This window comes from Cibotium barometz, chromosome 47 (assembly GCF_041138505.1).
Source record: "Cibotium barometz isolate CiBa-2024 chromosome 47, ASM4113850v1, whole genome shotgun sequence".
Taxonomy (NCBI): Eukaryota; Viridiplantae; Streptophyta; class Polypodiopsida; order Cyatheales; family Cibotiaceae; genus Cibotium; species Cibotium barometz.
In genome coordinates, this window is record NC_141092.1 from 38,983,891 (window position 1) to 38,995,778 (window position 11,888).

General features: G+C 42.1%; 1 protein-coding gene across 1 annotated transcript; it reads right to left on the minus strand.

Moving 5' to 3' along the window:
- Window positions 1-8,477: 8,477 nt before the first annotated feature.
- LOC147611662 (putative UPF0481 protein At3g02645) lies at window positions 8,478-10,175 on the minus strand. Its single transcript, XM_086785015.1, has 2 exons — window positions 9,321-10,175; window positions 8,478-9,191 (listed from the first exon to the last, which is right to left on the minus strand). Exons 1-2 carry the CDS (start codon window positions 10,129-10,131, stop codon window positions 8,563-8,565), a joined length of 1,440 nt encoding a protein of 479 aa, XP_086641141.1. The 5' UTR covers window positions 10,132-10,175; the 3' UTR covers window positions 8,478-8,562.
- Between the last annotated feature and the right edge of the window lie 1,713 nt (window positions 10,176-11,888).

Here is an 11,888-nt window from a genome sequence, read left to right on the forward strand (position 1 = left end):
ATTTTCCCATAATCCCTCACATCGAACATATGTTCAAGTGTAAATTCATTGCAAAGCTCATGTCATGGCATTCCTTCCATCGATCAACCGATGGCAAATGGAGAACTCCCGTAGAGACTCTTGCGTGGAAGCATATTGAAGACACATGGCCAAGCTTCAAGGAAGAACCCAGGAGTTTGAGACTTGGATTGGGTATGGACGGTGTGAACCCATTTGGTCTCAAAAGCACCTCTTACAGTGTATGGCGAGTGATATTGGTGAATTATAATCCTCCACCCTCTATGGCGATTAAGAAAGGACATGTTATGTTATCCCTTCTAATTCCAAGGAAACATAAAGTCAAAAATCCTGATGTTTATTTGGAGCCTTTGATTGATGAGCTAGAGATACTTTGGAGAGGTATCGAGGTGCATGATGTGAGCAGGCCTCCCTCGTCATGAGACTTCAACTGCAAAGCAATCTTGATGTGGACGATGCATGACTTCCCAGGCTATGGCGAATGTTCAGGTAAGCATTGCACTTCTAATTATGAGTAGGCAAAGGATGTGGCATCCTAAACCCACCTTCAACTCTTAATTGCGTCTATTGTTCAGGTCTCACTACATAGGGTTACCATGCATGTCCTGTTTGTGGTCCTTCACTTGTTGCCTCACAGCCAGACGCATTGAATAAGGTCATCTATGAGAATCACCATCAATTTCTCCCACCTGACCATCCTAGATATGTTGCCCCTTGGAATAAAGTCCTCCCACAATCACTCACAGCAGCAGGAGATTGGATGAGAATTTGGGACGGTTCCATGACTCCTCCACCACTTGGCATGAGCCGGTAAGGGTTTGTAACTATTGTGTGCTATATTGGCTGGAAATAAAGATTGCCCGCTAACACCAGCTTTTGTTTAGATACTCCATCTTTTATCGTTTACCATATTGGTCCCACCTCAAGATCAATCATATTGCTAATATGGTGTACTTTTTCACTTCTAGGTATGTGAGCTCAAAGGAAATAGATCCCACCACGCTTGAGAATGCTCGAGTTATGTCAGTGGAGGTGGTTTGTTTAGTGGAGGAGACATTTCCACATTCTATTCTCACAAGCCAACTACATCTCATAGTGCATTTGGTGGATGAGATTGTTATATGCGGTACTATACATGCACGATGGTTGTTCTTCCTCGAGTGCTTCATGAAGACCTTGAAGGGTTTTGTGAGACAAAATGCAAGACCCAAAGGTAGCATGGCCGAGGGTTGGTTAATACAAGAGTCACTCGTATATATTTCTGAGTTCCTTGTTGATGTGGATAGCTCTCTCCCACGACTATGGAGAGATGATGAAGACCTAAGGCTGACCTCTATTGTGCCTCAAGGGAAAGGACGCAACAAAGTAATAGACACGGAGTTGCTTAATAATATCAACCTCTATTACGTGCTTAATAGTCATGTGATGAAAAGATGGGTGACAAGATACGAGGATGAAAAGGCAAGAAGACAAGAAGAAAGGGCCCTCTTTTGTACACACCATGGATCTCGTGTGCCATACCCTCAGTATCTAAGAGCACTTCCAAAGGATATTCACGTGGATTGGCTACTTGACGAAATGGAGAAAGCAAAGAAAGACAAGGGGCTAAGTATCATAATGGAAGCATGGGAGTATGCTAGGGGATGCACGAGCAAGGTCAGTATATAGAATGTTATGCATAAGTTAGGAGCTTTCAATAATTTAGATTTCTTATTTAATTGATTTTGTCTTGGTGTAGTGCACTATGTTCAATGTTGTATGGTGTCAGGGCAAGCATTTTCGAACACAACGGATTGATGATAAGAGAAACACACAAGATTGCGGCGTCATTGCTAGCTTTGAGGGAGCCAATGGAGCCATGGATGATTATTGTGGCATAATCCAAGATATTATTAAGCTTGACTTTTGACGCTTCTTTGTGTATGTTTTGGATGTAAAGTGGTTTAAGGACGTGGTGGAAAGAGGCCCTAATGCAACAATCAAATGCCATGCAAGTGGCTTTGTAACTATTGACTCCACAGAGTTTTGGCAAAGTAAGAAGGACACACTAGTACTACCGCAACAATGTGAACAGGTACTCTACACTCATATAAAAGTACTCATTTTTAAATATTTGATACCTTCGATGCAAGGAAATAAACATGATTGTATTTGTGTTTGAATTAGGTTGTCTATCAACCAATGGTGGATAATAACAGATGGTGGCATGTCATACCTATTATGCCACGTTCCAAAGTGATGTATAGTACATTTACGAATATGGAGCGTATGGAGGATAATCATGGCCATGGAGGTGATGATGACCCTGATACGAGAGAGGAGGATGATCATGAGATAGGAGATACAGATATTGAGGCCATTACCCGTGAGGACGAGCCTACCATTGGTGATGCTGATTTTGATGAGCACATGAGTAGCACAAGTAGTAGTGGGTTGAATGTATTTGTAGATCTAAACACTTGTTTGGATTTTGAAGTAGATAGTTTGGCAAGGGTTGATCTCATTGAGGATGAGATTGACCGTAGCCCATCATTGATATTGGCTAAACTATTTTACATATTGTCTCATTCTCCTCACCTCACTTAATTTTTGTATATGTGGGTTTGCAAAAAAGCATTGATGTTTTTGTTAAAATTATGTGCTTTGGTAATCATGGGCAATTTTTGGAAAGCAGTGATGTACATTTACCAGCCTACACAAAAATCTCACTTTTTGTATTCTCTATTTTGCATCTAAATACGCGTTTAATTCTCAATGGACGCACTAATAGACGCCCTAATACACGCGTAAATAGACGTGCTAATACATGCGTAAATAGACGCGCTGTTAGACACAGTGTTAGAATCTCAGTGTAGATGCCCTAATAGACGCGTCAATACACGCGCAAATACATGCGCTATTAGATGCGCTATTAGATGCGCTCGTAATTTCTCTTTTCAAGCAACGCCTATAGACGCGCCCGCTATTTTGCGCATCTATCAAGCGCGTCTATAGTTGCTTTCTGTTGTTGTGAAACCGCTCAAAGGTCTTCCAACTCTGAAGAATGTGATAGATTTATGTAGCCCCTTTTAAGATAACAAAGATACCAATGCATCAGGCTCATGCAGTGTTACAAGAGTATAAGGTAAGAGCATTTTCAAATGTTGGAGCTATATATAGCTAGCCCTAACTCAATCTAGGTCTTGCCTATATATATGTGACTTGTGACTAATATGATTAATTCTTGTGGAGCGTATGTGGTGTCTCTTGTCTCGTCTACAGGGATCCAATCCAACATGTAGAGATTTTTGAATCCACATGTGAAACCTGCGGGCCGGTCACTGATGTGACAATAATACATGCCTTCTCATTGACCTTTGAAGGAAAATCTCATCAGTGGTACAGGGATCCAATCCAACATGTAGAGATTTTTGAATCCACATGTGAAACCTGCGGGCCGGTCACTGATGTGACAATAATACATGCCTTCTCATTGACCTTTGAAGGAAAATCTCATCAGTGGTTTTGAACTCTTAAGCCTGAGGATAAGGTTAACTTCACAAGGCTAAAGAATGTTTTTGTGCCCAATTTTGCCCATAGTGGTGATAGGTGGAGCCCTGTGGCACAATTACATAATATTAAACAAAAGGAATAAGAGTTGATGAGAGACTATGTTTCTTGTCTCTGAAGCACTTAAATTTGAGGTGCAAGCTTTGGAAAAGGTTAACTGATGATCAGTTGTTGCCTTGTTTCCAGAGGGGGGTTAGAGACCATAAAATGCATGATTACCTTGATATTAGCTTGACTTGCTCCTCTTGATGCATGCTGCAAATTGGTAATCGAATATGAAGACAATATGTTAGAATTGCCACAACTAGAAGATGTTAAAACATCTTCAGTAACTACGACTTCACATGTCTTGAGCCACCAAGAAATTGGACTCCAAAGGAAGCAAGTCGGAAACATGATGGTGGATGAGCTCAGTAATGCCATACTAGAAAATTTGAAAGTCAAGGAGGGAATAGAAACATTTGGGCATGGGCATAATCACCTTTACCCCCGCAAGGAATTGGTGTGGTGCTCTATGTGCAGATTAAATCACACCACCACCGAGTGTGCACAGTTAAGAGTGAGGCCATTACTCTATTGTGCTCACTGTGTAAAATTAGGAAATCATCACACTTCAATGTGTAGATATCCAAGGTTTCAAAATGTTGCATAGCTACCAGCACCACTTAGAGCCCCAATGGCTTTATCAGCGCCACCTGTTCAAATCACCGCTACTACGGGACAACCCAACTCTTCCTACTTACCTAGGGGGATGTTCCGAGTTCAAGACGCTTCACCTTTGCTACCACCAGTTCTACCGCACAACCACCACAGGCTAAGATCAATCAAGTGTTGATTGAAGAGTTGTCAAAAGATGTTGTTATGGTGTGGGGAAATAGAACTTAGTGGAGAGTATCAGGAGGATATGGCTCAGGCTATGCTGGAATACTACATCCTACAGAATAACATGCCAGTACCTGTGTTCAAACCACGGTACAATGGAAGGCCAAGGACATGAACTCGAATTTGATAAGGGGACCGCTGTAATGCTTTGGCTATAGAGGACCACATCGAGTAGCCGATTTCCCAAACAAGAATATGAGTCATACACATTAACCACAAAAAGTTACGATTTCGCCCAATGACATGATGCCAGTGCTCACCTGTACTAAATGTGGAATTGATCATTTGATCAAAGATTGTCCATACCGAGTAAGTAACCCTACTTCTACTACCAATCAGACTGGCATCTGGACCATTAGTGTACAATCTGGGAAGATCACATCACTCAATGTACTAATAAGAGCTCAACCTCAATGTACTGATAAGAGCTCAACCTCAACTAGAAGACAAGGGAAGAAATCGAGCAGATGTGACTATTCCCAGAACTGGTTGAAGAAGAAGAAGAGTTAAAAAAGTAGGTAAGGGTGAGACACGAGTCACAATCCAAGATGGATCCAAAGAAGATACAATTGATATCGGATCCACCCAATTGAAGGATGAAGGTGGTCAAGAGATCAATCATAGAGGATCAGACCAAGGGAAGCAAGGAGAGCAACCAACGACTCCTAAGGGGGTCGATGTGAATATCCCAATGCCGACGAAGAAATAAGAAAGCTTGAAGATGCCAAGGCCTTAGTCGAAGAATATTAACGGCTTCATGATGCCAAGCTAAGGGCCAACAAGGTAAGGGATATAGTTTACCCACCACAAAATTAGCCAAACCGAGATAGGGTATTGGACGTGCCAACCCCAATTCTAGAAGGAACAGAAGAGGAGTCCCAACAAGAAGACACACTATCCAGAATGTTTGAAGAAAATGGGTTAGGGGATTCCATCCATTCCTTCCCTGTGGTAGAGTACAAGACACATCTATGGGAAGAGCCCTCTGTCTCAAGAGAACCTAAATATATAGGGAGTTCATAGTTGTGCTATCCACGCCTGTCCAAATGCCATTGGGACAACTGTTACACAATTCACCAACCCTATGGATAGTTGCAAAGGAATGGGTAGAGGGCGGTTTAAGGCCAACAAATATTGTAGATGAGACTTTGCCAACCCTAGCAAAATGAACCTTGAATCATACAAGGGAAACTTGAGTCGTTAAGATACCAGTTAACCAATTGGGACGCTACTATATGAAAGCGACAACATGAACGCTACCATTCTGATTCATCATAATGGGTACCAAGCACATTGGCTATATCTTGGATGGTGCAGTGGGGGTTAGCATCATTACCAAACATTTGCTGGGAAAACTCGGGGAAACCTAATCTAAAAAAAGCAGATTTAGAATGCTGGATGGAACATCTTAAAGACCCATTGGGATCTTGGAGAATGTTAAATTTAGACTTTTTACATTTCGCTATTATCAAAAATTTGTAGTCATGGACTTCCTGCACCAACCTGATACATATGACATAATATTGGGGGGACCCTTCATGAGGGAATCCAAATTGGTACATAATTGGACCTTGGATCATGTGTATGTACATAGGGATTCGCAAATCTTGAAGATTGATCTGAGAACATGGAAGGCACACCCCATGGAAGGGCAGTTGTTTCGTAGTGATTCGGTCACAACGGAATGAACCACATCCATACAGATATGCCAACCCGCCCGCAGAGGGGGAATCCAAGGATAAATAGGAAATGAAAATGTGTGCGTCACTACCTCCTCCAGACTTCGGTGAAAACTAGATGCATGTGTTGGCTACCACCATTGATGTAATACAGCCTAGGTAAACCTAGTATTTGGAATTTGGAATCGTCCCTACGACCTCTATCTGTATGGTTAATTGGCAGACCATGGATGAGGAATCAAGAGGGGAAACATAAAGTATAGAAGGTATTGTGGCATGAAGCCATACCAGTGCTCAATGCCTCAGACAATGGCGGAGATAAAAACAATATATAGCCCGATGAAATGCCCTATTACGAAGAAGACCCACTGGATGAGATACCTTGAGGCTACTAAGGTACACGATTAATTATCAAAAGATTGGGGCGAGGAGTTAAGTAAGATATCATTAGAGGGGAGGCATAAAGAGAAAGTCATCCCTTAAGAGCTAGATGCACCCATGCTTACAAAAGCAGGATGCCAAAAACTCCTATTTTGGTTGAGGAAGAAGTTTCCAAATACAAGTCGCCAATACCCATTACTTGGCAAGTTGTATTATCAGCAAGATAAACCACTTGCTTGATAGGAATTGGATGATAATTGTGTAACCATTGCAATTGATATGTCATGTTGCTAGTAGCACTAGAATCAGCAATAAAGAGAGAACCATCACGAACATGTAGTACCTTTTCTGGAGAGACATTATAATGAACCAAATTAGCCTCTTGATGTCTTCATCATGAGGATTTTGTTGAGTAGCATAAGCTTGATTTTGAGCTTCATCATAACGCCTCTTGAAGCATCGACTGGATAAATGCCTTATGCTCCCACAATATTCACAGGTTGTAGAAGAGGAAGAACCCCTTGATAAAGGAGGTCACTTATTTGTAATACCGTGTTCTTCATCGTACTCTTGTGCCCAACATTCAGATACCAAGTGACTAGTTTTGTCACAATAAGAACAACGCTTTTGAGAAAATCTCACGCGAGAAGAATTATCTCCTCTTTGGAAGCCACAAGATGTAAATTGGGAGGAGGAAGAAGGGCGTTGCTGAAATGGGCATCTGAGGACAGCAAAGGCTGTCTCTGATTCTATGTACTCTTGGGCAATCATGACCGTTTCATGAGTTACTGCTGCCGACGTCGTCTGATGATCGTGATGTTGAGAATATTCAATCAAAGAAATACATGTATGCTCAAAGTCAAGTCCATCCTTGTTAGATAATATAGTGACAATATTATCATACAAAGGATCGTTCACCGTATCAAGAGGTGTGTAACCAATTGAGTTCAAGGAATAGGATCCCCTACAGAAAGTTGAGTCATAATACCTTTGAATGATTCAATGTGTCTAGACATGGATGTACGTGCCTTGAATTGAAGCTTGCCTAGAAGATTACGGAGATACAGAATCTCTGTAATAGTTTTCTTCTCAAACATAGTGATAAGATAGTCCCATATAGCATATGACGTGGATAACGGATACACATCTAGCATGAGTGAATCGTTAAGGGCACAAAGTATATACCGATGAGCAGCCTTATCATGACAAATCCAGTGTGCATGATCAATTTTCCACTATTCAAAAATAGGACCTTCGGTAATAATAACATCATTCTGAAGTCGATCAATAGGTTGAGGAGGGCATGCAAGAATACCAAGAACAATATCTGCCAATTCGTCTCCTTCCAAAATTAATAGCATCTTGTATTTCCAACCAGGAAATCCTTGGCCTTGGAAAAGAGGAACACAATGCTGCCCAAAAGGAAAAGCCGTTAACAAGTATGGTGTTTGCCATGTCGGGTTGTGAGCACACGTACAAGATAAGATCGCAGAACTTGCACACCATGTACGAGATATGAGAAATGTAGCCAAACTAGGCACGCACCAGACGATGAGCATAAAGTGATCATGTAAAGCATAGAACGTGAACCAAAATTAGAACTCTAAAAGTGGAGACCCGTGTCTCATGCACGTAAGCAGACTTAGAGGTCCATAAAAGACGAATATAATAATAAGAACAAGCACCGCATTAAGAAAAAACACCGCGTTATGACGCACCTTGCACGATAAGTTTTGTATCTAATTGTAGCTTGTATAGCAAGCATCCGTCTGAAGCTTTCACAGAAAGCTTTGACGATCAAATCTTGCTTACGACTCCAAAGACAACTACCTATCTACTCACACAAGAACTTGTTTTACTGGATGCAGTTTGCCTGAACTTTCCTAACTTTTGACTCAGAACTCCGATTGACAAACGGTTTTAATAGGATTCACCAGGAGTGTACCACTTACGCACTAGCAGTGTACCAAGCTAGTTTACAACCGCCAACATGGCTTTACAACTATGCCTATAACGTTGTATTTGCACTAAGGCCGTACTTAGAGTCAAATCTTCACTGTTTTTTGTATAGTAGCGTGGTGTAGGTCGTTTGGATTAACGTCAAAACAAGCAAGATAAAAGCAGCCAACATGGAAATGAGCAACCATGGCTGCTTCTCCCAGTATTTATCAATGAATCCCACTCTCCACTTGCGCCATTTGGACTTGCATGCCTCTTTGACTATCTTTATGGTGTTTTTATCGTTTGCAGTGATGGTGTTTGGCATATAGATAGCCATTTTGTTCCAAATGTTAGCTAGCTCGGTGTCGCTTCCTAACTGGTTATCAATCACTTCAGCCTGCACTAGCACTTGCACATCCTCCTCTGCATTGATCAGGGTGTCCATCATGATTACGTAGGAGCTGACAGGGCGTGCGTCATCGGACTGAGAGCACACCTCGTAAGTAGCGAGGTTGAGGAGGTACGATGGTGTTGTATCGTATACGACGATTTTCGGCAGATATAAGACACGATCGCCCACATGGAAGTCAATTGCTGTAAAAAAGCTGCGTGGAGTGGATTGCTTTGGATCAACAGCTGCAACTTTAAAAGTGATCCCACTGCCCTGGAGTTGGGATGCCGTTGGGAGTCCTGGCCAGTGCTCTTTACCGCGGTTGGGAGGGGAATCCGCCGTTGGGAGTCCTGGCCAGTGCTCGAAAAGAACCCGAGTTTAGTGTAATATCATTTTCAAATTTTGAAAAATACCTATAAATTTTTAGGTTGAAAGTGCCAATACTTGCAAAATTCGAAAGAATATAGTAGTACAAATACCTTCGAAAGTAAAGAAACTCATTGATAATTTCTTAATTTTATATACGAAGGTTTTACAATTTTTGAGAAAATAGTTTTTTTCGAGCACTGGTGCTGGTGCCGGTGCCGCAACCTTCTTGGGCAAACTGTCATAAATACAGCCAATCATAGACTGATCAAGGTCTGCGGGCTCAATCCAAGACCAGGCGGAATGATCGTCAGCCACTGGGAAGGGATAAGAAGTGAGCGCATAGAATTGGACAACCGTCTTCAAGCAAAGGTCAATATTGAAGGACGGCTCTATGCTTTGGATTGCATACTTGAGGACAGAGAGGGGAAGTTGGTGCTCTAAAACAAAGGCGTCACGCAAAACTAGGGACTGTACGCCCGGAGGTTGGAATATTGTCTTGTTTGGAACGGCCGCAGCTACGACGGTGAGGGCGTCCAGAGCTAGAAGGTGAGCAAGGGCGTCCAGGCCGAGGCTGTTATCCCATGGCTCAGCATACAGATCTCTGATATGGGTAACTTGCTCTTGTATTTGAGACACCAGTTTGTTACAGCTTTCGATCGAAGTCAGCGCCTTGGCTGCTTGGAGCTTGAAATGCTCACAATCTGGGGAGTTGAGCTTGGCATGATAAGGGCCGAACGTGAAGAAGATAGGGTCATACTCCCCCTTATTCGCCTGACGCATGTCAGCGGGCACCTTGAAGAATACACTACTCTTCCCACTCCCAGCGGACAACCGCTCGTGGACGGAAGCTACCCACAGTTCCTCCGTACTCTCCATCCGCTCGTGGACGGAAGCTACCCACAGTCCCTCCCTACTCTCCATCCGCTCTTGGATGGAAGCTACCCACCTATTTTCTATCTTCTACCGAATCCGTCAATGGGCGTGGCTATATACTGACTCTGGAGTTAGGAACTCCCCAAAACTAACTCTTACAGCTATTTGCATTGAATTAAACTGTAACCACTTCCCACCAAAAGTGACGACTTTTGCAGACCATTTGAAGGACGATTGACAATTCTTTATAGGCCTGTCACCTCGCTCTCACGGACCCGCTTGTACGACCACCTCGCTCTCACCGACCAGCTACCATCTGGATTCTGGCTCTCACCGATCGGCGAGTCCGATCAGTAATCAAGCATCACCACCTGTAGCCTGCTTGCAAGTTGATCGGGCGCAGTCACCATTATCGTTGTTAGTAACTTAGTACTGATCACTGACCAGTGTAAATGGTTTTAACTGAGCCCGCTTTGTCTGTCAACCGCGTGACAACAAGCTCCCCGCCCTCACCGACCACATGCTGAGTGCTCAACCAGTCCACTAACCGACCCACAAAGAAGAAGTCCCACGTCCTCACCGACCCATAAACAGGTAGGAACCATCGATCGAAGCAGTAGCGGCGTCCCATCGAAACGTGTTGGCTGTTATAGGCCTCTCCGCGGCTAAAAAGCTACGTAAGCTAGAAGTGTGGACACGCTTATAATAAAAATAACAATTTTATTAATAATTAAAACGTCACAACTATTCGAATAGGTGCCCCTTCAATGTATTTAACGTAATAAGATTGATAAGTTCTTCTACAACTCTACTGTATATGGTAGCTAGTCTGTGTATAGCATTTGGATTAATTTACATGGTATGAGATTTCTATACTTGATCCACCCTATCACTAATCTCTTTCTTTTGATTTAAGATAGACTATCAAAACTTTCTTCTGGATAGAGCGTTAATGGCAGCCACCAGAGCTTCTTCTTCAATCAATACCTATTGCACGGGCCCAACTATACACTAGAAGTTTTAGACTTTTTACCATATGTGAGTACAATGTAGTGTTTATTTACATTCTCAGGGAGGTACCAATACCTATTGCACGGGCCCAACTATACACTAGAAGTTTTAGACTTTTTACCATATGTGAGTACAATGTAGTGTTTATTTACATTCTCACGGAGGTACACTACTTACAAGCCTTACATGTGTTCAAGGGGTATTAAAAAAATCCGCTTACTTATAAATTTTTCATGAATAAAATGATCCCTTTTTTAATGGACTTACGGGTTTTTTTTCAAAATCGATTTAAAAAAATCCTTTCTCTAAATGTATTTATGTAATTTTACCTTAAAATTTTAAATTAAAAAACCTCTTCATTCGAACTCACATGATGTACTTACATATTTTTAAGTGAATACCCCGAGTTTACATTAACACTTGAATAAGTGGATATTACATTTAACATGTGTTTTTTTTTTTGTAAAGGTGAGAATATTTATTCCTACGTGTAACTTTTTGCGTCCACAAGTGAAAGGTTTTTTTTTTCACATGCTATTATTTTACTAAAAAACTTTTACATGTGGTATTTTTGCAAACCATTTGAAGGACGATTGATAATGTAAACGGGTGTCTTTATAGGCCTGTCACCTCGCTCTCACCGACCCGCTAGTACGACCACCTCGCTCTCACCAACCCGCTGGTACCATCTAGATTCTGGCTCTCACCGATCGACGAGTCGGATCAGTAATCAAGCATCACCACATGTAGCCTGCTCACAAGTTGATCGGGCGCAGTCACCATTATCGTTGTTA

Bases quoted from the DNA above. Each gene is read 5' to 3' on its own strand.
- LOC147611662 (XM_086785015.1), bottom strand. From the start codon at position 10,131: ATGGAGAGTAGGGAGGGACTGTGGGTAGCTTCCGTCCACGAGCGGATG. The intron at 9,192-9,320 runs GTATTTGTACTA...AGCACTGGCCAG, and splicing joins GAGTTTCTTTACTTTCGAAG to GACTCCCAACGGCGGATTCC.